The sequence below is a fragment of the Sus scrofa genome, chromosome 6 (genome assembly GCF_000003025.6).
Source record: "Sus scrofa isolate TJ Tabasco breed Duroc chromosome 6, Sscrofa11.1, whole genome shotgun sequence".
Lineage (NCBI taxonomy): Eukaryota > Metazoa > Chordata > Mammalia > Artiodactyla > Suidae > Sus > Sus scrofa.
The window spans coordinates 147,640,700-147,668,300 of record NC_010448.4 but is presented as its reverse complement, the minus strand read 5'-3'; the positions used below and the strand labels follow the sequence as shown (position 1 = coordinate 147,668,300).

Here is a 27,601-nt window from a genome sequence, read left to right as displayed (position 1 = left end):
TGTAATTGCCCTCTTATTTATTCTCCATTTCTGTATGATCATGTATTGTGGCACTAGTGGTGTTTTTTTTTTTGTAACTGTTAGTGATAGTGTACTATTTTCAGTTAATCCTGGAAGGAACAAGACAGTAAAGCATACAAGTTAAGAGTGTGGTCCCTGGAACCACACCAATTGGTGAATCTACACTCAGCAAACTACTAAGTGTAAGATTGGCAAGTTCCTTGAATTTGCACTGCTCTCGTTTCCTGGTTTTTAATAAGCAGGCTGAGGTCAGTGCTCTGGTAGCCAGTAAAAGTTCAATGAATGTTAACTATAAAAATGTCATTGAATTAATTTAGATTGCAAACTGAACATACTAGCACTTAATGTCAGTTTAGCTGATTCATTGGCAATTAGAACAGGTTGCCTGTTCCTCTCTAATCTGAGGTCCACATGTCCACTTATGTGATAGTCCAATTCCTTTAAAAAATAATAGCTACATCTGTCGTATATTATGAGTAAAATTTTCAAGGCTAATGTCAAGTCAATGACAAAATAAAGTATATTCACTTTAATGAGTATTTGAGTGCTTAGCATATTCAAAGCAATATAAGTAATATAAAAAAATATAGTCTTACATATGGTATTATCAATTAACAGAAAGGATAGGGCAAAATAGAGGAAATAACTTTTTTTCAGGTGGATGACGTTATGATAGCAGAATTTAAAGTTCAGAACTGGGTAGTATAGAAGCTGAAAAAAAAGTCAGTTTAACATCTTAAGCCAAGAGAAAAAACTGACCATATACCACATCTTTGTATACTGTTCATACCAGATCTATAATTAGGTTTACATTATATTCATTTTTCTACAGCTGTAAGTAAGCTATCTACAGTGTATACTTTAAAAACCTATATATAGTTAAAAAGAAAGTTGTATTATTTCTGAAGAGAGGCTTAATTATGACCATGCTAGCATAGAGGTGGAGAGTGACGTTCATGGAAAAAACTGAAAAACCTCATGTGAAAGAACATTTGAGCTAGGCTTTCAAAGGATGCATGTGATTTCAGGTAACGATTGGGAGCTGTAGGGTGTGTCGGGCCCATGCGAGGTCAGGGTTCAGTATAAATTCAGAGTGAAGAATGTGCATAGTCATCTCCTGAGATAATAAGTGTTCATCTGAGCAGGAACATGGGCTGTAGAGGGATATTTTGGGAGGTGTGTTTGAGGAGGTAGGTTAGTACCAATATCTGCTGCTTGAATGTCTTTCATTAAATAAGTGATGGAGGGGGAGAGGGAGGGAGTGGGATGGACTGGGAGTTTAGTGTTAGTAGACGCAAACTATTACATTTAGAATGGATAAAGCAATGACATCCTACTGTACAGCACAGGGAACTATATCCAGTCTCTTGGGATAGACCATGATGAAGATAATATAAGAAGGGGAATATGAAATATATAATAATATATATATATATATGACTGAGTAACTTGCTGTACAGAATAATTTGGCACAACTTTGTGGATCAGCTATACTCTAATAAGAATTAAAATAAATTATATATTTTACATGAGGTGGTGTGCATGATGATATAGGCAATACAGCTGATTACCCTAAATGTCATTCGTTGTTATTAGTTCCTTTTGTCTCTTCAGGAGTTCACGATTATTACAAGACTATGAGTAAAGTATGTTATGTAGACAGAAATAAGGAACAGGAAGATTCCATTCTAAGCATCTGAATTTATTTTAATTCTGCTGTTGTCATTATCGATAAAAAAGCTTAGTGTTTTTTATCTTAAGCTAATCTATAAATTCTTAACATTAAGCAATATAAATTCAATCCTTTTTTCTGAAATAATATTTATTCTAATTTTAATCACATAATTCATATGTATTGGTGACAGCCGTTGGGGAGCTCCTTACCAATGGACACTGGTGCTGCAAGCAGCATTTTGAAATACTCTTCTAGCTTATTAGTGCCTGACCTGACCTGCCCACCAGCCATTCTGGATGCATCAGGCCACACAACTAACAGGTAGGACACAGCTTCCTCACCAACAGGCAGGCTGCCTTACAACCTCTGAGCCCACAGCCACCCTAGCACCTGGCTCTGTCTACCAGAGGGCAGGACCAGCCCACATACAGTCCATAAGTAGGAGCCAGGACCCCCAGGCCCTGTAGCCAGAGACCACAGGATCCAACCTGAACCACCAGGGGCAGCACCAGCCCCAAGACCCTGTGCCCGCCCACAAGGGAGCTGGCTCTAGCTTCTCAACCAGACTCACACTCAAGTGGCAGACACAAGCCCCAGGATATCACGAGTATCAGCCATACACACCATTAGGCAGGCACCAGCCCCAGACTACCACAACCTTGAAGCTCGCTATGGCAGGAGCCAGCCCACTACCAGCAGGCCTGCACCAGCTCTAAAACACTTTGAGCCTCTCAGACCAGCTGCCCCAGGAACCAGCACCACCTGCCTGGAGGCAAACACCAGCTTTAGGACACTCAGACTCCGCAGCCACCAGATTCAGGAACCAGCCCCATGCACCAATGGGCAAAAACCAGCTCAAGGATATCCAGAGTCCTGCAGCCAGAGATCCTGGGACCTGGCTCCACCCATCAGTGAGCCAGCAGGAGTCTTGATGGCCCCTGGCCCTCAGCTTCACCCACCAGTGGTCTGACACCAGCTCTGGATCCCTGGTCCCTGACGTCAGAGGCCCCAGGACCCAATTCTGCCTGCCAGTGGGGTGGCACAGGCCCCAGACCCTGATTTTACCCACCAGTGGGCAGGCACCAGTCTCCTGGACCCCAACCCGACACACCAGTGGGTAGACACAGCTTCAGGACTACCATAGCACCACAGTGTGCCCTGCAGGATCTAGCCAACACAACAGCAGGATGAAACCAGCCCTGGGCCCCCAGGCCCTGGCCCTGCCCACCAGCAGGCCAATACCATATCTAAGGCATCTTAGACCCTGTAGTCCATGGTACCTGGGATCCAGCACCACTTACTCATGGAGAGACACCAGCTTTGTGAACCCCAGGGCCCTGTAATTAGAAAACCTGGGGCCTGTCTTTGCCTACCAGTGAGCTGGCACTAGCCCTGGACACCCTGGGCCCCAACCCTGCGCACCAGCAGGCAACACCAGCTCCAAGATTCTTTGGGCTCTTAGCCAGCTGACCCAGAATCCAGCCAGTGGGATAGCAGTAGCTTTAGGACACCAGAACTTGCAGCCAGACATATCAGGAAGCAGCCTCATCCAGCAGCAGGCTGAAACTAGATTAGGAACCTTAGCCCTGCAACCACCCTACCCCTAGAATGCATCTCTGCCAACGAGAGAGGCAGAACTAGTTCCTGAATCTCCTGGGGCTCTTCAGCTTGAGACACGGTCCCACCAACCAACCACTGGCAGCCGCCTTAGAAGGCAGGGCCTGGCAACCAACCAGAGCAGGTAGCCACACCTACCACACTTCCCACAATAGTCAACCCCCAACAATAGAAGGACTCATGCAGCCCACATAGAGGGTACCCCCCCCAGAGCTGGAACTCTAATGACCGGAAAGGCATGTGCTGTTGGCATACATAGGACGTCTTCAAAATACCATTTCTTCAAGGTTGGGACGTGTAACCAACCTACCAGGTACACAGAGGAAGAAACAGCAAGTTAGGAAAAGTGAGGTGACAAAGGAACATGTTCCAAATGAAAGAATAAGATAAAACTCCAGAAGCACTAAAGGAAGTGGAATAGGCAATATACTGCGAAATAGTTAAAGGTAGTGATTGTTAGGATGATCAGAGAACTTTGGAGAAAAAGGAGGAACAGGGTGAGACGTTAATGTTTTAACAAGGATTCGAAGATATAAGAACCAGAGATGAAAAATACAATATCTGAAATGAAAAATACACTAGACGGCATCAAGAGTAGATTAATGGTACAGAGCATCAAGTCAGTGAGCTGGAAGACAGTAGTAGAAATTATCGAAGCTGAACAGAAGAAAAAATGAAAAGAAATGACAATTTAAGAGACTTAGAAACAACATCAGGCATACTACTATTCGCAACTATATGCCAATAAAATGGATGACCTAGAAGAAATGGATGAACTGCTAGAAATGTATAACCACCCAGATTGGAACCAGGAAAAATAGAAAATGTGAAGAGACCAGTTACCTGAGCATTTAAATTGAATGAGTAACAAAAACTCACAACAAACAGAAGTCTAGCACCAGATGGGTTCACAGGTGAATTCAACTAAATATTAAAGTATAGTTAGCACTTGTCCTCAAACTATTGAAAAAATTGCAGAGAAGAAATACTTCTGAACTCACTTTACAAGGCCAGCATCACCCTGATACCGAACCAAAGACACCACAAAAAGAAAAGCACAGGACAGTATCACTGATGAACATAGAGTAAAAATCTGAACAAATTATTAGCAACCTGAAATCAACAATACATTGAAAGCGTCATATACTATGGTAGAGCAGGCTTTATCCCAGTGATGCAAGGATAGTTCAGTATCTTACAAATCAATCAGTATGATACACCATATTAACTGAAGCATAAAAATCATGACCATCTCAATAGATGCAGAAGACGCTTTTGACAAAATTCAACATCTGTTATGATTGAAACTTTTCAACAAAGGCCGTATGATAAGCACATAGCTAATATCATACTCAATGTGAGAAGCTGAAAACATTCCTCTAAGATTAGCACCAAGACAAGGATGCCCACTCTTGCCACTTTATCTTCATAGTTTTGGAAGTCCTAGCCACAGCGTACAGATAATAAAAAGAAAAAGAATCCAGATTGGAAAGGGAGAAGTAAAACTGTCGCTGTATGCAGATGACACAACATATACATAGAAAATTCTAAAGATGCCACCAAAAATTCATCAATGAATTCAATGCAATGCAGAGTACAACATTAATACGCAGAAATCTGTTGCATTTCTATGCACTAATAATGCACTACCAAAAATTAAGAAAGGCAGTTCCATTCACCATCACATAAAAAAAGCAGAAACCAAACCTAGGAATAAATCTAAGGTGGTAATAGATCTGTACTCAGAAAACTGTAAGACTCTGATGAAAGAAATGAAGATGCTATAAACAGATGGAAAGATATACTGTTTTTTCACAGAGTGAATGGATGAAGTGATATTGCTAAAACAACCATACTACCCAAGGCAATCTACATATCCAGTACCATTTGATAGCATTAGTCACAGAAGTAGAACAAATATATGTATGGAAACTCAGAAGACCCCAAATAGCCAAAGCAATCTTGAAAAAGAACAGAGCTGGATGATCATGTGCCCTGTCTTCAGACTATACACAAAAGCTACAGTGATCAAAACAGTATGATACTGGTATAAAACCAGATGAATAGATCAATGGAACAGAATAGAAAGGCTAGAAATAAACCCAGACACTTATGATCAATTATTCTAAGACAAGGAAGGTAAGAACATGCAATGGGGAAAAGACAGTCTCTCAAGAATGGTGCTGAGAAAATTGGACAGCTCTTGTAAATGAATGCAATTGAACATTTTCTCATACCATATACAAAATAAATTCACTGGATTAAAGACCTAAATATAAGGCTGAAAATCATAAAAATCCAAGAAGAAAACAATGGCAGAACACTCTTTGACATAAATCATACATTTTTTATATCCTTCCTAAGGCAAAGGAAACAAATGCAAAAATTAATGGGTCCTAATTAAATGAAAAAGCTTTGCCCAATGGAGAAATCTGTTTGACAAAATGAAAAACCTACTGAATGGGGAAATATTTGTAAATGACATGACCGATAAGTGGTTGATATCTAAAATAGATCATTACATTGAGCTCATTACAACTCAAGATCAAAAAACCAAACAACCTGATTAAAAATGGCAGAAGACCTGAATTTTTCCCAAAGAAAACAGGCACAGAAAAGATGTTCAGCATCACTAGTCATCAGAGACTATAAATCACAACCACAGGTGTCACTTCACACCTGTCACTATGACTGTTACCAAAAGAGCACAAGTCACAAATGTTGTGAAGAATGCAGAGAAAGGGGACTGTTGATGGAATGTAATTGTGTAGCCCCTGGGGAAAACAGTACTGAGCTTCCTCACAACTAAAAATAGAACTACCGTGGGATCAGTAACTCCACTCCTGGGTAAATATCTGAAGAAAGTGAAAACACTAATTCAGAAAGACACTTGTGGAATTCCCGTCGTGGCTCAGTGGTTAACGAATCTGACTGGGAACATGAAGTTGCAGTTCAATCCCTGCCTTGCTCAGTGGTTAAGGATCTGGCGTTGCCATGAGCTGTGGTGTAGGTCGCAATGAGGCTCGGATGCCGCGTTGCTGTGGCTGCGGTGTAGGCCGGCGGCTACATCTCCGATTAGACCCCTAGCCTGGGAACCTCCATATGCCGCGGAGCAGCCCTAGAAAATACAAAAAAAAAAAAAAAAGGATACTTGTACCCCAGTTTCATAGCAGCATTATTTATAGTTGCCAAGATATGGAGTAATCTGAGTGTCTATCAACAGATGAATAAAGAAGTTATGTGTATATACACACACACACACTCACACAGAGAATGAATACCATTCAGCCATAAAAAAAAAAATGAAATTTTTGCCTTTTGCAACAGTATGAATAGACCTGGAGAGTCTTTTGCTTAATGAAGTAAGTCAGACAGAGAAAGACAAATACGTATTTTATCACTTATATATGAATCTGAAAAATAAAACGAATGAAACAGAAACATTCACAGATCCAGACAAAAAGTAGTGGCTATCTGTGGGAAGGAAGCAGGTAATGGCAAGATAAGGGTAGGGGACTAAGAGGTACAATTATTATGTATAAAATAAGCTACAAGAACATATTGTACAGTGCAGGGAATGTAACCAATATTTTGTAAAAATTAAATGGAGTATAACCCATAAGCATTTGGAATCACTAGGTTGTACACACAAAACTAATGTAATATTATAAATCAATTAAAAATAGGCAAAAAAAGGAGTTCCCGTCATGGCGCAGTGGTTAACGAATCCGACTAGGAACCATGAGGTTGCGGGTTCGGTCCCTGCCCTTGCTCAGTGGGTTAACGATCCGGCGTTGCCGTGAGCTGTGGTGTAGGTCGCAGATGCAGCTCGATCCCGCGTTGCTGTGGCTCTGGCGTAGGCCAGTGGCTACAGCTCCGATTCAACCCTAGCCTGGGAATCTCCATATGCCTCGGGAGCGGCCCAAGAAATAGCAGCAACAACAACAACAACAACAACAACAAAAAAAAAGACAAAAAAAAAAATAAATAGGCAAAAAGGAGTTCCCGTCATGATGCAGTGGAAATGAATCTGACTGGGAACCATGAGGTTGAGGTTTCAATGCCTGGTCTCACTCAGTGGGTTAAGGATCCGGCATTGCCATGAGATTTGGTGTAGGTCGCAGATGCAGCTCAGATCTGGCATTGCTGTGGCTGTGGTGTAGGCCAGCAGCTGTAGCTCGCAGCTGTAGCTCCAATTGGACCGCTAGTCTGGGAACCTCCCAATAGCCTGGGAACCTCCATATGCCACAAGTGCGGCCCTAAAAAGCAAAAAAAAAAAAAAAAAAGGCAAAAGATTGAATTTGCATTGTTTTAAAGATATAAATTATATAATATTGCTAGAGCTTTATGAATTTTATAATGAACATTCTAATGTTATATAACAATGAATTTTCTTGATATGCATAGTATCCTTCAGTTTTAGTAATATATTATTGAACTTAGTGAATAGATTATGATTTGACTGTTATACAAATTGGAAAAACGTTTAATAGTTCTGTGTATTTGTTCTATATCTGAGATTAAAGTCTAAACTAGATTTATTTTCTTTGTGTACATAAGGTATATAAATGTTTAAAAACATCTCTCTGAGATGAAAAAATAAGTGAAAGGATGATATAACCATTATGTCATTATGTATATACCAACTCCCAAATTAGCAAATATTTTATTGAAATATTTTGTGTTTTTAAAATGTTTTTTGTAAGGGTTTGATGAAATGGGCAAAGAGTCCAGAAGGTACAAACTGCCAGTTATAAAATAAGTACTGAGAGTGTAATGTACAGAATGATTATTATAGTTAATAATACTGTGTTTCACTTTTGATAGTTGCTAAGAGAGTAGATCCCAAAGTTCTTATCCCAAGAAAAATCGTAACTATGTATGGTAATAGATGTAACTAGACTAACTGTAGTGATTATTTCACAGTACATACAGATATCAAGTCATTATGTTGTATACTTGAAACTGTAATGTTATATGTTGATTATACCTCAATAAAAAGTCTTTTTTTAAGTTTCGTTTTTTTGCTGCACCAGCAGCCTGTGGAATTCCCAGGCCAGGGATCGAACCCATGCCCACAGCAGTGACCCAAGCTGCTGCAGTGATGATGGTGGATCCTTAATGCACTGCACCACAAGAGAACTTTTAAAAGTATTTTTTGTCCTTAAAATATCATACAGATGATAGAGCCCTAATGGAGATCTAGAATAAATACCTCTAATACTATGGTCAGGAATTCTGCATTTTTTTAAACTTATAAAGACAATTATTAAAAAAATGAATATTACAGTTAAAGATGAAATCCAATTCCTGTCCCTCTCTGATTCCATTCCCTCCCTCACTCCTTACAAAAGGGCAAGAATTTATGAATTTGACGCATGTTTTCCAGTCTGTGCCATTCTATTGTGATAGTCCTTAAGCTGTTCACAGATTCTTTTCTTTTTTATCTGGGCATGAGATAAGATAGTGCTGCTCTCTCCCTCTTTGAAGTTACCAGTGGACATGTGATTTGCTTTTTTCGATGAATGAAGTGCAGTATGAATGAGATATATTCCCTCTAGGTGGAAGATTATGGAGCTAGTAGGATCCATTGCTCACCCTTCCACTTGCTAAAGTGATTGAGGAAGGTTGTAGAACCTTTTTAAACACAGGTTCCAGAGTGACTGTAATGGGCGAAGCTTTCACCTTCCCTCCCTTCCGTCCTTACAGCATGGGATGTGCAGCATGAAAAACAAGAGGAAAAAACACCTTTGTTTTGTGAAGCTATTGAAATTGTGGAGCTGTTTCTTGTCAAAGCATCCCAACTAAAATTTTACTGTATAGTGTTTTTAAAACCTTAACCTCAATAGTATTCTAATGTATTTTTCATTGGAAACTTGTTTCTTTTTTCTTTTTTTACCTCTGCCTTGTATTTTGGATCTTTTCACACTGATACATGTAGCTCTAGTTCATTGATTTAAACTCCCACATATTAGTCTGTCCTGTGAACTTATCATCATTGATAAATCTATTCTTTTTTTTTTTTTTGCTTTTTAGGGCTGCACTAGTGGCATGTGCAGGTTCCCAGGCTATAGCTGAATTGAGCTACAGCTTCTGGCCTACATCACAGTCACAGCAATGTGGGATCCGAGCCATGTCTGCGACCTACACCACAGCTCACAGCAACACCCGATCCTTAACCCACTGAGAAAGGCCAGGGATTGAACCCACAACCTCATAGTTCCTAGTTGAATTCATTTCCACTGTGCCATGATGGTAATCCAATCTATTCATTATTGATAGGCCTTTAGGAAACTTTAACTTTCCAGTATTTCAAGTAATACTGCCATGAATATACTTTTACTTGTGTTCTAGTATACATCGCAGCTCTTTCACCACAAGCGGATTACTGGTTTGTAGGTTATGTACAATTTCAATGTTATGAATATTGACAAAGGCACTGCAGCTCATGCAGGGCCAGGAATGGTGCTATTCCTACCAACTAGGATGATAGACACCATAATTCATGATTGATCAGGAATTTGGGTTTTTTCTTAAGAGTGGAGAAAATTAAGCCTAGACTAATGATGCTAGAAATTTAAAAGCAAGACCAGAAAGGATCTAGTTCATTCCTGATATCTTTACCACAACCTAAAACGAAATTTAAGAATATATAAATACAAAAACACTCAATACCCAGTAAGGTAAAAATTACAGTGTCTGGTATCCAGTTTAAAATTACCAGACATGGGATGGGATTAAGATGGCAGAATAGAAGGACTAGGGCTCACCTTCTCTGATAAAAACAACAAAATTAGGAGTTCCCGTCGTGGCGCAGTGGTTAACGAATCCGACTAGGAACATGAGGTTGCAGGTTCCATCCCTGCCCTTGCTCAGTTGATTAAGAACCCAGCATTGCCGTGAGCTGTGGTGTAGGTCGCAGACGGGGCTCGGGTCCAGCGTTGTTGTGGCTCTGGCATAGGCCAGTGGCTACAGCTCCCATTAGACCCCTATCCTGGGAACCTCCATATGCCGTAGGAGCGGCCCAAGAAGTGGCAAAAAGACAAAACAAAAAACAAAAAAACAAAATTACAACCAAGTGGTATGGGCCTGCAGCTGCAGCTCTGATTTGACCCCTGGCTCTGGAACTTCCATATGCCACAGGTGCAGCTCTAAACAGGGAAATAAAAAAGGAGTATCTTAAAAACAGCCCCTAAAAAAGGACATATTATGTTTAAATGGAAAAAGACAAAGATGACTGTGTATTCTTGGAAACAGTTCAGGTGAGAAGACTGTGGGGCAGAATCTTTTCTTTCTTTGCTGAAAAGGAGGAAAAAATTCACCATAGAATTATTAAGACACTAATTAAGGCAACTGAAGACACAAATAAATGGAAGATATTCCAGCTCATGAACTGAAAGAATATTGTTAAAATGTCCACACCACGGAAAGCAATCTACAGATTCAGTGCAATCACTATCAAAATTCCATTGACATTTTTCACAAAAATAGAATATTCTTAAAATTGGTATGCAAAATACCCTGAATCCCCCAGGCAGTCTTGAGAAAGAAGAACAAAGCTGGAAGCCTCAGACTTTCTGATTTCAGACTATATTATTACAAAGCTATAGTGATTAAAACAGTATTGACATTAAAAACAGAAACGTTTATCAATGGAGCAGAATACAGAGCCTAGAAATAAGCCCCTGCTTTTATGGTCAATTAATTTAGGACAAATGAGCCAAGAACACACAATGGGGAAAGGACAGTCTCTTCAATAAATGGTGTTGGGAGGAGTTCCCATCATGGCTCACTGGCTAACAAATCCAACTAGGAACCATGAGGTTGTAGGTTAGATCCCTGGCCTTGCTCAATGGGTTAAGGATCCGGCGCTGCTGTGCGCTGTGGTGTAGTTGCAGACTCGGCTCAGATCCCATGTTGCTGTGGCTGTGGTGTAGGCTGGTGGCTGCAGCTCTGATTCGACCCCTAGCCTGGGAATCTCCATATGCCACAGGAGCGGCCCTAGAAAAGGCAAAAAGACAAAAAAAAAAAAAAAAAAAAAAAAAAAAAGGTGTGGGAAAACTGGACAACCATAGGCAAAATAATGAGTTTGGACCACTATCTTATGCCTTATACAAAAATTAACTCAGAATGGATTAAAGACTTCAACTTTAAAATCTGAAATCTTAAAACTCCTAGAAGAAGACATATGCAGTATGTTTCTTCATACTAGTTTTGGCAATGATTTTTGGATTTGACACTAAACAAAGGCAACAGTAGTAAAAATATACAAGTGAGACTACATCAAACTAAAAGTCTTCTGCACAGCAAAGGAAACCATTAAAATGAAAAAGCAACCTACTTAGTGGGAGAAAATATTTCAAATCATATATCTGATAGGGCTAATATCCATAATATATAAAGAACTCATACTACTCAGCAGAAGAATAAATGATTTGATTAAAAACTTGACACAGGATCTGAATAGACATTTTTCCAAAGTAGGCATACAGGAGGTGGCCAACAGATTAATGGTAAGGTACTCAATATCACTAATCATCAGTGAAATGCAAATCAAAACCGCAATGATACATCACCTCCTACTGTTAGATTAGCTATTATCAAAACAAGGCATAAGGGTTGGAGAGGATGTGAAGAAAAAGGAACCCTTGTGCATTATTGGTGGGAATGGAAGGTGGTATAACCATTGTGGGAAACAGGATGGAGTTTCCTTAAAAATTAAAAAATGAGAGTTCCCTTCATGGCACAGTGGAAACGACTCTGACTTGGAACCATGAGGTTGCAGGTTCTATCCCTGGCCTCGCTTGGTGGGTTAAGGATCAGGTGTTACCATGAGCTGTGGTGTAGGTTGCAGATGCAGCTCAGATCCCCCAGTGCTGTGACTTTGGTATAGGCCGGCAGCTGTAGCTCCGATTAGACCCCTATGCCACAGGTGCAGCCCTAAAAAGACAAAAGACCAAAAAAAAAAAAAAAAAAAGAAATGGAACTACCATGTTGTGTGGTAATTCCACTTCAAGGTATTAATCTGAAGAAAACAAAAACAAAAAAAAATGCACCCCCATGTTCATTGCAGTGTTATTTACCATAGTCAAGACATGGAAAGAACCTAGGTGGTTACCAATGGCTGAATGGATAAAGATGTGATACATGTAAACAATGGGCTATTAGCCTAAAAAAAGAATGAAATCTGGAGTTCCTGTCCAGGCTCAGTGATTAACAAGTCTGACTACAACCATGAGGTTTCAGGTTCGCTCCCTGGCCTTGCTCAGTGGGTTAAGGATCCAGCGGTGCTGTGAGCTGTGGTGCAAGTCGCAGACGTGGCTCAGATCCTGAGTTGCTGTGGCTGTGATGTAGGCCGGAGGCTACAGCTCCGATTAGACCCCTAGCCTGGGAACCTCCAATTGCCTCGGGTGCTGCCCTAGAAAAGGCAAAAAGATTAAAAAAAAAAAAAAAAATCTTGCCATTTGTGACAAGATGGTTGGGCCTTGAGAGCATTATTCTAAGGAATAAGTCAGATAGAGAAAGACAAATACTGTATGATCTCACTTATAGGTGAAATCTTAAAACAAACAAACAAAACATGAACTCATAGATACAGAGAACATACTGGTGTTGCCAGGGGTACAGATAGCAGGAAAATGGGTGAAGGGAGTCCTAAGGTAAAAACTTCCATATAAAATAATTGTCATGGCATGTAATGTATACATGGCTACTGTAGTTAATAGTACTGTAGCGCCTTTTTTTTTTTTTTTTTGTCTTTTTACCTTTTCTAGGGCTGCTCCTGCGGCACATGGAGGTTCCCAGGCCAGGGGTTGAATCGCAGCTGTAGCCACCGGCCTACACCAGAGCCTCAGCAACGCTGGATCCGAGCCTTGTCCGCGACCTACACCACAGCTCATGGCAACACCGGATCCTTAACCCACTGAGCAAGGCCAGGGATCGAACCCTCAACCTCATGGTTCCTAGTCTGATGCATTAGTCCAATTCATTAACCACTGAGGGACGGGAACTCAAGTACTGTAATGCTTTTGAAAGTTGTTAAGAAAGTAGATCTTAGAAGTTCTCATCTCCACCCCTCCCTAAATTTTTGTAACTATGTATGATGATGAATGTTAACTAGACTTATTAGGACAGTTATTTCACCGTGTGTGTATATATATATTGAATTGTTACTTGTGAACTGAAACTAATGTAATGTTATGTGTCTTTTTTTTTTTTTTTTTTTGTCTTTTTAGGGTCGCTCCTGCGGCATATGGAAGTTCCCAGTCTGGGGGTCTAATCGGAGCTGTTGCCGCTGGCCCACACCACAGCCACAGCAATGCCAGATTCAAGCTACGTCTGCGACCTACACCACAGCTCACAGCACCGCTGGATCCTTAACCCACTGAGCAAGGCCAGAGGTTGAACCCGCAATCTCATGGTTCCTAGTAGGGTTCGTTTCCGCTGCGCCTCGTCGGAAATTCCTTGTGTGTCATTTTAACACAAAAAATCCCACAGAATTATTTACTCACCAAAAATATCTTTTAAAAGTGAGGGTGAAGAAAGATGTTTTTTATTTATATAAAAGCTGAAAGAATTCATTACCATCAAATTTGCATTATAAGAAGTATTTAAAATGTACCCCCAAGTTCCCCTGGTAGTGCAGCAGGTTGAGGATCCAGCATTGTCACTGCCGAGGCTTTGGGTCAGTAGCTGGCCTAGGAAACTCTACATTCTGTGGGTGCAGCCAAAAAATAAAATGTACCCCAAGTTCATAGCACTATTCACAATAATCAAGACATGGCGTTCCTGTTGTGGCTCAGTGGTAACGAACCCCACTAGTATCCATGAGGATTGCAGGTTCTATCCCTGGCCTCGAAAAGTGGGTTAAGGATCTGGCATTGCCATGAGCTGTGGTGTAGGTCACCGACGCGTCTCGGGTCCCATGTTGCTGTGACTGTGGTGTAGGCTGGCAGCTGTAGCTCTGATTCGACCTCTCGCCTGGGAACCTCCATATGCCACGGGAACAGCCCTAAAAAGCAAAATAAATAACTAAAGGAATCTAGTGGCTTCACAAAGTCTGGAGAGTAAACGGTAAGAAGCACACTGTAGCTGTGCCAGAAAGAACTGCTGTCCAGATGTCACATGGGCTGCTCTCAGGGGTATTGATCTGTACCTTGATCTGTAGAGATGGGAAGGTAGACGGGGAAACAGTATCCCACTGCTTGAATAGGGATACTGTTCAAGTATCCTATTGAACAGGATACTGGTGTTACTGTATGTGACTCTGCCAGGAAGCAGCCTTAAGTGTTACCACCTTACAGGGGTGAGTGGAGCAGAAAAATATAGCAAAGGAAATGGGGAAGGAGTGCTTGGGCAGGTGTGAAAGAAAATCAGGAAGAACTTTATCAAGGAAGTGAAGGCATGGTTAAAAGTTTCCAATATCCTGAGAATTCAAATCAAATATGAACTGATGAGCTTATGGGCTGATACAGGAATATAACTAGTCCTACAAATTGTTGTTGGCTTGTCTGCTAGTTTTAGCAGAATATCATTAAGTGGCATTCTTTGTCAGCATAAGGAGAGAAAAGCACAGAATCAAAATAACTCAGGTTCTTGAGTAACGGATGTTGGAAACCTAGGGATAGTCTCTCAATAAGTGCAGCAAACCTATTTTACCCCTAGTGTTGGAAGAGTTAGCTGTCCCTTTGTAAGTCGTTCCCTTGTATGTGGTGGTCCCGTTAAATGAAAACCGTATTTCTTTAAATGTTAGCATCACGCTCAGGGTGGTGAGATGCTCACAGTCTGAGAACCGCATGGGCTCTGAGACCAACTGAGGGAAGAGCAGATTGAGTGAAAGGACAGGCAGGATTGTCCACACTATTTAAAGCTTTCTTTCTCCCTCGCTATGGATAGATTTGCCATGTTGTTATCACTGAATTTTAGTAAGTTAGATGCTCAGATGGAGCAACTCCACCGAATATTCCAGAGAGGCAGGAACGTTGAGGGAGCAGTGTCTTGTAATTTACAGTTTGCCCTGTGTTGTTTCTTTTAATTAGCGTTTTAAACTTTTCTTATATTGCCAGAAACCTTTTTTTTTTTTTTTTTTTTTTTTAAAGCTGCACCCACAGCATGCAGAAGTTTCCAGGCCAGGAACTGAACCTGAACCACAGCAATGACCCAAGCTGCTGCAGTGACAATGCCAAATCCTTAACCTGTTGTGCCACAGGAAACTCCTTAAAATCTTTATATTCTTTGTTTTTATGACAATAGATAAACAGTTTGATAAGACTACTTTTTTTTTTTTTTTTTTTTTTTTTTGTCTTTTGGTCTGTTGTTGTTGTGGTTGCTATTTCTTGGGCCGCTCCCGCGGCATATGGAGGTTCCCAGGCTAGGGGTTGAATCGGAGCTGTAGCCACCGGCCTACGCCAGAGCCACAGCAACGCGGGATCCGAGCCGCGTCTGCGACCTACACCACAGCTCACGGCAACGCCGGATCGTTAACCCACTGAGCAAGGGCAGGGACTGAACCCGCAACCTCATGGTTCCTAGTCGGATTCGTTAACCACTGCGCCACGACGGGAACTCCTAAGACTACATTTTAATTTTACTAGATGTGTGCATGATATTTCATTGATTTCGAACTTCATATTTGTATCATGTTTTAGATTTTATAAATTGCCATGTGTATTTATTGCTTGATGCCGGAACAACTTAATTAGGTAGACAGGATTTTTTGTTTGTTTGTTTCACAAATTTCAAAGTTAATCTACTTGTCTAATATCATAATCCTGTGATCTTTTCATACCATCTTGTTCATCCAAAGAGCATACCAGATTGTGTGTGTGTGTACTTTGTTTCAGTATGTTTGATTTTAAGGACACATATATAAATTGGAGAAAGAATTGGCTTCTTCTGGGCATTTTGCTATCTTTTTGCTATGCTTTTGGTTTTTTAAGTTGTTGTTATCACACAGGGTCTTTTAGAACTTGCTGAGAAGAAAGGTTTGTAAATTTTTACAGCATGTGATATTGGAGGAAAAATATCAAATTTGTATGTAGTTTGAAAAGATTACCCCCCAATTCCCATAGAATATAGTGGAGCTCCTAATATACTTTCTATACTTTACTGGTTTTGAAATTAGTTAAGTGGAGATGTCAGCATTTAAAAATAGTGAAAAAAGGAGTTCCCGTTGTGGCTCAGTGGTTAACAAATCCGACTAGGAACCATGAGGTTGAGGGTTCGATCCCTGGCCTTGCTCAGTGGGTTAAGGATCCAGCGTTGCTGTGAGCTGTGGTGTAGGTCGCAGACGTGGCTTGGATCCCGCATTGCTATGGCTCTGGCGTAGGCTGGCAGCTACAGCCCTGATTCAACCCCTAGCCTGGGAACCTCCATATGCCAGCAGCAGCCCAAGAAATGGAAAAAAGATAAATAAATAAATAAATAAAAATAGTGAAATAGAATAGAAAATATCAGCGTGCATCACACATGGAATGGTGTTCCAGAAATTTCAATCTGTATTGTACTGAGGCACAGGTATAAACCATGTATTTCTTACCATGGATCATGGTCCAAAATGTTTGAAAACACTGGCTCAGAAAACTCTCATACATTCTTCTTCCAGCTTTTGTTACCTTATTGAATGGTGAACAAGCCCAGAAAGCAATTCAGACGTTTCATCAATATTCTTTTCGAGGAAAAGACTTAATAGTCCAGCTCCAGCCAACAGATGCTTTGCTGTGTATTACCAACTTACCCACTTCTTTTACATTAGAAGAGTTTGAAGAACTCGTTCGTGCTTATGGAAATATCGAGAGATGTTTTCTGGTCTACAGTGAAGTCACTGGCTGTTCCAAAGGCTATGGATTTGTGGAATACATGAAGAAGGACTTTGCTGCAAAGGCTCGGTTAGAGCTATTGGGTAAACAGTTGGGAGCATCAGCTCTCTTTGCACAGTGGATGGATGTTAATCTATTGGCTGCAGAGCTCATTCATTCTAAGTGCCTTTGTGTAGATAAACTCCCTAGTGACTACAGGGATTCAGAGGAGCTGTTGCAATTTTTTTCCAGTATCCATAAACCTGTGTTTTGCCAGGTATGTATTTTTAAAGTATCATTTGAAATATTTTAAAATATCTGTATATGTACCTATACTACATGCACTCACAAATTTATTATACCTATGTGACTATCATGATAGATGATCTAATTCTCCTTTAGTCTGTAGGGAACCCTTTAATGTCATGGTAAATTTTACATCAGTTCCTATTGTCGACGGGCCAAAGTATATTGTTCTTGTATAATTAAGTATATCTTAGAAAATCCATCGCTTACTCATCTTCTTCTCATTGCATCCATTCTTTTTTTTTTTTTTTTTTATCTTTTTAGGGCCACACCCATGGCATATGGAAGTTCCCAGGCTAGGGGTTGAATTGGAGTTGTAGCCGCCGGCCTATGCCACAGCCACACCAGACCCAAGCTGTGTCTGCAACCTACACCACAGCTCATGGCAACACCAGATCCTTAACCCACTGAGCAAGGGCCAGGGATCGAACCTGCGTCTTCATGGATGCTAGTCAGATTCGTTTGCACTGAGCCACGATGGGACCTCCCCATTCTTTTTTTTTTTTTTTTTTTTTTTTGTCTTTTTAGGGCCGCACTGGCAGCATATGGAAGTTCTCAGGCTAGGGGTTGAATCAGCCACAGCTGCCAGCCTATACTGCGACCACAGCAATGCCAGATCTGAGCCATCTGCGACCTACACCACAGCTCACAGCAACACCAGATCCTTTAACCCACCGAGCAAGGCCAGGGATCGAACCCACATCTTCATGGGTACTAGTCAGGCTCATTATCACTGAGTTACCATGGGAACCACCCCCTCTTTTTTTTTTAGGGCCACATATGGAAGTTCCCAGGAAGCTAGGGGTCCAGTCAGAGCTGAGACTGCCAGCCACAAACAACCACAGCAACACTGGATCTGAGCCACATCTGCAACCTCCAACACAGCTTGTGGCAATGCCAGATCCTTAATCCACTGAATGAGGCCAGGATGGAACCTGCACCCTCATGGATACTAGTCTGTTTCTTAACCTGCTGAGTCACAACAGGAACTGCTGATGTTATCCATTCTGGAACATTCGTGCATTGATCCATTCATCCATCCACATTTTATTGATCACCTTCTTTGTGCCAGACACTATATTGCTAAAGTGTCAGAAATACAGAGAATAGAAAGCTATTTTCTCAATACCTCACAGTTTTGTGTAAGAGACTGACATGTAAGCAAATAATTGTAAATCCTGTATGGAGAATGATACAATGGATAATAGAGGTGTAAAAATGCATTATTTTGTCTTAATGGCGTCATAGTAAGTGACATGTTTAGAGAAGATCCTGAAAACTGACCACACTGGCAAGAATTTTCTTTTTTTTTTTTTTTGTCTTTTTGCCTTTTCTTGGGCTGCTCCCATGGCATATGGAGGTTCCCAGGCTAGGGGTCTAATCGGAGCTGTAGCTGCCGACCTATACCAGAGCCACAGCAACTCGGGATCCGAGCCGCATCTGTGACCTACACCACAGCTCATGGCAACGCTGGATCCTTAACCTGCTGAGCAAGGCCAGGGATCGAACCCTCAACCTCATGGCTCCTAGTCAGATTCGTTAACCACTGTGCCACAACGGGAACTCCGCAAGAATTTTTAAGCACTTTCTTAGAGTAAAATGAAATACATTCTACTAAATAGACAAAAATATATACTATGTATAGCTCCTTTCCCTACACGTTTTTTTGCCCATGCCCACTACATGTGGACATTCCCAGGCCAGGGGGTCAAATTCATGCCACAGTAACAACCTGAGCCACTGGAGTGACAACATCAGATCCTTAACCCACTGGGACACAAGGGAACACCCCCTTACAGATATTTTATAGCACCTGCTGAACTCTTTCTCTTTTGCTTTCCTTTGCTTCTTCCTTCTCTCTCTTTTCTCCTGCTATCCTCTTTCTTCTCTTACCTCCCATCTTTCCTTCCCTGCCACCCTTTTTTTCTGTAATCAAACATTCATTGAATTTCTACTGTGGCAGTAGAAATTCTGGAATTTGTGTATAATTTGTTTATATCTAATTAATTAAAATTAATGCTACCGTCTTACTTTTTCTTATATTCCCACTCCTCCAATCCCAACATACTAAACATCAAAGAACTCATGCAAGAAACTTCAAAAAATGAGAGTATTTCGAAACATCTTTGTCAAGTTATTGAAAGTTGATTATCTTATTAATATGCTGTCTTGGATACTAAGAATTATATAGTGATATCCTGTGGCCGAGAATTATTCTTTGTGACTTTAGTTGAGGCCTTCGAAGCAAACATGAGGGGAGAAACTACTTATAACAACTTGTAATTGAATTACAAATCTGAGTTGGAAGGAACCTGAGAGGTTATCTAGTCTAGTCACCCATATGGTTAAAAAAAAAAAAAATTGTTACAGTATTTCTGAGTCATCATTTAGCTTTTGTTAAAATATGTCAAAATAATGGAAAATGAACCAGATCCCATGTCACCCAGGTACACGTTTGACTGGCTCTCATATGGAATGGGATGCTCCTCTTTAAAACTGCTGATGCTGCGGAATTAAAATGATTCTGTCTTTTGAAAGACTTAAAATGGTAGTATAACTCGTTCGGCATGAAGGTTATAATGACTCAGGAATAATAAAAATGTTTTAGAAGTTCTCAAAAGATTAGTAAAACCACTTTATGATGCTTTTATCACCAGATCTGTTAAACTTAGGCTTTCTCGCTTGGTAGGTTGCCATAGACCACATTGAAGACACGGTCTTCTTTGTGGTCAGAAGAGACCAAAGGAACTAATGGCTTTAAATGTTTGCTTTTGAGATTGGGTTTGGCTTAGACAAGGGATGGGATTGTAGGAGAAATGTTTGGAAGAGGTAGATATTTTCCCTTCTTCGTGAATGGAAAGAACTTTTATGGAGGAACAGACATCTGAAGACAGTTTTAAAAAAGGAAGGAAGAGGAATTCCCTTTGTGGCTCATCAGGTAACAAACCTGATTAGGATCCATGAGGGTGCCGTGGTGTAGGTTGGCAGCTGTAGCTCTGACTCAACCGCTAGCCTGGGAACCTCCATGTACCATTTGTGGGGCCCTAAAATGACAGACAGACAGACATGCATACAGAAAGAGAGAGAGAGAGAGAGAGGGAGGAAGGAAGGGAGGGAGAGAGAGAGAGAAAGAAAGAAAGAAAGGAAAAGAAGAAAGGAAAGAAGGAAGGAAAAATGTGAAGAAGAAATAGAAATTTGGTCTACTACACAAGAAAGTAGAAAAAAGTTCCTGTGTGGTGTTGAAGGCTAAAGATCTGCTGTTTCTGCAGCTGTGGTAGGTTGTTGCATTTGTGCCCTCAATTTGATCCTTGGCCCGGGAGTTTCCATATGCCACAGGCACAGCCAAAAAATAACTAAGAGAAAAGAAACTAAAAAGGACTAAGAAATGAGCTAATTGTAGTATCAATTTGTGAAAAGCCAGGTCCAACTAGAAGTGTTGAAGCTGCACCTTCTCAGAGATACACCCAGATGAATTTCATCACATGTACCGCTTTGTAGCATGAATGCATGCAACACTTAGACACTTTTTAGTGTCTTATTTTGTTCTATCTTTTGCTCTTTGTACCAGTCTTTACAGATCCAAGACTTTAGTGTCTTTTTTTTTTTTTAAACAATCTTACAGGTAGGTAACTGAAGATGAATTGAGTTCTACGTTGCACGAGTTTATTTAGGGCACATTCAGAAAATGTTTGTGTCTCGCATATAGTATTTTAAACAAACCTAGGGCACAATTTTCCTAAGTAAGGTTTGCTTTGGTGTACTTGACCAAATTCCTGGGACCTGCCTAAAATATTGAAATACAAATTGAATAGGATTCCTCCTACCTTTCTTTTTTTGCTAATGCAAACTTTACATAGATGTGATCCAATAATTGTTTAGCATGTTTCATTGTCTTTGAATTAATTTTAATTTAACATAGTTTAATTGAATTTTTTCTTTTGTTTTTTAGGGCCGAATGTGTGGCATATGGAAGTTCCCAGGCTAGTGGTTGAATCAGAGCTGTATCTTCTGTCCTACACCACAACCACAGCAATGTAGGATCTGAGCCGCATCTGTGACCTACACCACGGCAACACCGGATCCTTAACCCACTGAGCAAGGCCAGGGATTGAACCTGCATCCTCATGGATACTAGTTGAGTTCATTTCTCCTGAGCCATGATGGGAACCCCTGAATTTATTTTAAAGTTTTCATTATTGTGTCCGCATATTTTTCTGTAAATTATCAGTCATATACATGTTATTATTTGAACATTGGCTTTTAAAATAAATTGGAGATTCAAAGAAATAAAAAGGAAATTTGACAGAATCTTTCTTACCTTCTGGAAGGACTGCATCTACCTAACTAGTAAACTTTTATTTTCAGAAAGGAAGAATAGGGAGTTCCCGTCATGGCTCAGTGGTTAACAAACCGGACTAGTATCCATGAGGACACGGGTTCGACCCCTGGCCTCACTCAGTGGGTTAAGGATCTGGCGTTGCCATGAGCTGTGGTGTAGGATGCAGACATGGCTCGGATCCCACATTGCTGTGGCTGTGGTGTAGGCCAGCAGCTATAGCTCCTATTCAATCCCTAGCCTCAGAACCTACACAGGGCTCGGGTGCAGTCTTAAAAAGACAAAAAAAAAAAAAAAAAAAACCCAAAAAGGGAAGAATACATTACTTTCTCCAGGCTCATGCTCTGAGACATTGTCCTTGAATTCATAGATGATATACTTTTAAATAAATTTTTCTAAGTCAATACTGGAGTTCCCCTTCTCATAAGTATATTCCATCAGCTTGCACAGGATGAAGGTAGTTATGTTGGTGGCTTTGCGGTGGTTGAATATAGCACTGCGGAGCACGCCGAAGAGGTTCAACAAGCAGCTGATGGTCTGACCATCAAGGGAAGCAAAGTTCAAGTTTCCTTCTGTGCCCCAGGAGCGCCCGGGCGAAGTACATTAGCAGCACTAATAGCAGCTCAGCGTGTGGTAAGTTGTTCTTACTTTTAGGATATGGAAAAGTTCAAGTGGTGTTTTCAGCTGTCCAGACTAGTGGAGTATTGATGGGACCTTCATTATATTTTCATTACATAAAGATGTCCTTTTTAAAAAAAAAAAAAAAATTGCCTAAGTGGTACCTCTGCCAAATCAAGCCAGGAGTCAATACAAAAGAAGAAATTGTGTTTTGTAAAATATATTCACCTCAAGAAAAAATTTTGAGGAAATTTCATTTATTCAGTAAATGTTTGAGTTCTTGTTCTGTAAGTTTCGAGTGCAGCATGCCCCCCTTTGCAAAGAGTGTTCGTAAGCATCCATAGTAGAAGTCGAGGAAGGTGTGGGCCTCACTTTTGCACACACAGCACGCTGGCTGGTCGGCTTACTCCTCTCTCTTCTTCTCTGGTTTAGAAGTTCCTTGCAGATAGAGACTATTCTTCTTTCACAGTTTTTACTCCTTACACTTAGCATAGAAAATACCTATTGATCAAATGAAGGAAGGAATACACTCCTGCGAGATCCAGGAAAGATTTCATGACAAAGGTGACATTTGAATGTGACGTTAAAGCATGATTTCAAAATGTGTTGATGCAGGTGGAGGATAGGATTGCCAATAAATGCAGATTTTGCATGAGATGCCCTTACATTAAAATTATTCATTGTTTATCTGAAACCCACATACATAACTAGGCACCCTGCATTTTTACTTGCTAAACCGAGCAGCTCTAAGGAGGGAGAGTGAGTGGTCAGACTCTGGCTGCGATAAAACCTTTTAAGCAGTAATTCAAGGTGAATTTTCATGCTCCAAGAGTGGTAGGGGTCTAGTAGGCTGAGTGTATAGGAATGTGTGGTGAGAGGGTAGGTGGATCCCAGCAGAGGGAGGGCTGTTGAGCCCTCATAGTTTAGATTGCATTTGGTAAGCAAGTTCAAGTTGATAAATTCCATAGAGAACTTTTAAAGCATGTAAGCAAGGTATTGAAAGAATTAGAGTGAAGATATCAAGATCACCTCATCTGGAAATGGTGTGTAGATAAACTAGAGAGAGAGCCAAACCAGGGAGGATTGTCAGTAGTCTCCTGCTCACATTTCATTCGTCCCTTCCTCTTCTTTGACCTCACCCCTGGTCTGGGGTGTCTTTTCCTCTCTTTCTCCATTTGCCCTTCCCTTCTTAGTTCTTCTGTCATTCTCATTTCCTTGCTTGGATACGTCATGACTTTAGCCATTCTTTCTCCTTTACTTGCATTGACCCTAGTTAATTTTTCTCTTTGTTGGACTGGATTTGCTGAGTTTCCAATTCTGAATCCATCCACTTCTGCAGGCAGTGCACTCTGTCCTGTTGGAAAAAAACCAAACAAGTAGGGGTCTTGGTGCCCCTATACATGTCTGACATTTGTTTCTAGCTGGTCCCCCAGCAAAACTTTAGCTCATCTCTCATTGACCACTCTTTTCTATTTCCTACAGGAGCTCTCTCAAACCATTCTTTTCCTACCTTGTCCTTCTTTCATTTCTATCAGATGGCCATGGCTCCTACTTTATAGAAATATAAAGGCCATGCGCTGGATTCATTCAACTTTCCTCATATTCTCCCAGCAAAAGTGCCCCCATTTTTAACCTATTTTCCTCCTTAATAGCATTCATTCCATAAATACTTATTGGGTGCATTATATGTAGGTGTGTTGGAGATGTTTAGGATTCTTTAGTGAACAAAACAGACAAAGACCCCTGCTGTTTGGAAGGCAAGGCTGTGCTTCCTCCCACCAAAGCAGGGACTCATGACCATGCCCCCCATCCTCAACGAGCTTGAGCCTCACCTTTGGACTTATTTTCACGTATTGCTCACTAGTTCCATCTGTCTGCTTATAAACATGCTCAATTTTTTTTCCTTTAAAAATCCTCTCTAGGGAAGAGTTCCCGTCGTGGCGCAGTGGTTAACGACTCTGGCTAGGAACCATGAGGTTGCAGGTTCGGTCCCTGGCCTTGCTCAGTGGGTTAAGGATCTGGCATTGCCGTGAGCTGTGGTGTAGGTTGCAGATGTGGCTTGGACCCCACGTTGCTGTGGCTCTGGCGTAGGCCAGTGGCTACAGCTCCAATTGGACCCCTAGCCTGGGAACCTCCATATGCTGTGGGAGCGGCCCTAGAAAAGGCAAAAAAAAAAAAAAAAAAAAAAAAAAATCCTCTCTAGGAGTTCCCATCATGGCTCAGTGGTTAACGAATCCGACTAGGAACCATGAGATTGCAGATTTGATCCCTGGCCTTGCTCAGTGGGTTAGGGATCCGGCTTTGCCGTGAGCTGTGGCGTAGGTTGCAGACAAGGCTCAGATCTGGCGTTGCTGTGGCTCTGGCATAGGCCGGTGGCTACAGCTCTGATTCAACCCCTAGCCTGGGAACCTCCATATGCTGCAGGAGTGGCCCAAGAAATTGCAAAAAGAAAAAAAAAATAAAAAATAAAAAATAAAATAAAAATCCTCTGTAGGAGTTCCCATTGTGGTGCAGTGGAAACAAATCTGACTAGGAACCATGACGTTGTAGGTTCAATCCCTGGCCTTGCTGCATAGAACAAGGATCTGGCGTTGCCGTGAGCTTCGGTGTAGGTCACAGACATGGCTCGGATCCTGCGTTGCTGTGGAATAGGCCAATGGCTGTAGCTCTGATTTGACTCCTAGCCTGGGAATCTCAATATGCTGTGGGTATGACCCTAAAAAGCAAAAAAAAAAAAAAAAAAAAAAAAAAATCCTCTCTAGTCAGTTGCATCATTTGCAAATATTTTCTCTCATTCTGTGGTCATCTTTTTGTTTTGTTTATGGTTTTCTTTGCTGTGCAAAGGCTTTTGAATTTAATTATTTTTGTTTTTATTTTCATTACTCTAGGAGGTGGATCAAAAAGATATTGCTGTGGTTTATGCCAGAGAGTTTTGTGCCTATGTTTTCCTCTGAGAGTTTTATAGTATCTGGTCTTACATTTAGGACTTTAATCCATTTTGAGTTTATTTTTCTGTATGATGTTAGAGAATGTTCTAATTTCATTCTTTCCATATAGCTTCCAGTTTTCTCAGCACTGCTTATTGAAGAGACGGTCTTTTCTCCATTGTATATTCTTGCCTCCCTTGTCATAGATTAGTTGATCATAGGTCATGGGTTTATTTCTGGGCTTTCTATCCTATTTCGTTGATCTGTATGTCTTTTTTTGGTGCCAATACCATACTGTTTTTATGACGGTAGTTGTGTAGTATAGTCTGAAGACAGGGAGCCTGATTCCTCCAGATCTGTTTTTCTTTCACAGGATTGCTTTGGCTATTTGGGGTCTTTGTGTCTCCATAGAAATTTTAAACTTTTTTATGCTAGTTCTGTGAAAAGTGTCATTTGTAATTTGATAGGGGTTGTGTTAACTCTATAGATTGCCTGGGGAAGTATAGCCATTTTGATAATATTGATTCCTCCAGTCCAAGAACATGGTATATCTTACCATTTGTTTGAGTCATCTCTGATTTCTTTCATCAGCATCTTATAGTTTTCAGAGTACAGGTTTTTTGCCTCCTTAGGCAAACAGTAAATGCTAGAGAGGGTGTGGAGGAAAGGGAATGTATATTGATATGATCACTATGGAGAACAGTATGTAGGTTCCCTAAAAAACTTAATATAGAACTACCATATGATCCAGCAATCCTACTTCTGGGCATATTTCCAGAGAAAGCCATAATTTGAAATGATACATGCACCCTAATGTTCATTGCAGCACTGTTTGCAATAGCCAAGGTGAAGGCAAACCTAACTGTCCAATGACAGAGGAATGGATGAAGAAGCTATGGTACAATGGAATATTACTCAGCAATAAAAAAGAATGAAATAATGTCATTTGCAGCAACATGGGTGAACTTAGAGAATATCATACTAAGTGAAGTAAGTCAGAAAGACAAATATCATATGATATCACTGTGGAATCTAATAAAAAAATGGTACAGATGAACTTATTTACAAAACAGGAACAGTCTCATAGGTCTCAAAATCCAACATGTGGTTACCAAAGGAAAAATGTAGGGGGAAGGGATAAATTAGGAGTTTGGCATTAACATATATACATCACTACATATAAAATAGACACTCTCTAATGACCTTCTGTATAGCACAGGGAACTCTACTTGATATTATATAATAACATATATGGGAAAAGAATCTGAAAAAGAATGGATATTTATCTACCTATATACATAGAAAAAGTTGATTCACTTTGCTATACACCTGAAACTAACACAACAGTGTAAATAAACTATACCCCAATAAATTTTAATGAATAAATAATTATCCTCTCTACATACGGGCCTTTCTCATACTTTCACAATGGGAGCTTCCTGAACTGTTAGGCCCCACTAGCCATCTTTCCTTCATTTCCCATTTCCCTCTCAGCCAAGTGCAATGTAGTTTCTGTTCCATACTATTCCATTGTATCTGTTCTTTTTAAGATTAACAGAATTTCTTAGTATTCAAGTTGAATAGGTGCTTTTCAGTCTTTCATTGTCAGATTTCTTTGCAACATTTAAAACCACCTACTTGAATTCTGCCACACCATTCTTTTCCTACCTAACTCTTCCTTCCCTTTCTTCTTTCCCCCTAAGCAGTGCTATCAGTAGACCTCTGTCTGTATTTGGCCTCTCACTTTCTTCTTCAGCCCTCCAGTGGCTTAAGTTATTGCCTATCAGTGATTATTTCCAAGCATATATTTTTGGACCAAATGACCAAGCATTAAATCTATATTTCCAAATGATTATTAGATATTAGATATCTCATCTTCATGTTATATAAATCATTCAGTTTCAGCATTTCCAAAAGAAAACTTTTTCTTTGGGACTTGGTACCAGTGTTCTTTAATATCTATGTATGGCATTAGTTCATTCAAACTAAAACTGTCTGAACCAAAAACTCAGTTAATCATGAATGGTCTTCTTCACCTACTCCCCAAATCAGGATGTCAGGAATTTTAGCAGTTTCCCAGTGGCCCAGTGGGTCAAGGATCCAGCTTTGTCACTACTGTGGGTTCATTCCTTGGCCTGAGAACTTGTGCATGCTGCAGTGTGGGCCCCCCAAAGTATATATAAGTTAGCAGATCCTTTCAGTTCCACCTCCCGATATCTATTAAATCCTTGAAACGTGTCAGCATCTTTGTTACTTTACTCAGGACACCATAGTTTCTCACCTTGATCATTAGAGTAACCTGCTA

General features: G+C 40.6%; 1 protein-coding gene across 1 annotated transcript in view; it reads left to right on the top strand.

Moving 5' to 3' along the window:
* Positions 1-27,601, top strand: part of RAVER2 (ribonucleoprotein, PTB binding 2) — a 155,499-nt gene that overhangs the window by 54,128 nt on the left and 73,770 nt on the right. Inside the window, exon 4 of the mRNA XM_021096539.1 lies at positions 22,193-22,384. Within this exon, the coding sequence (XP_020952198.1) occupies positions 22,193-22,384 (192 nt within the window). The remainder of the gene's footprint in view (positions 1-22,192; positions 22,385-27,601) is intronic.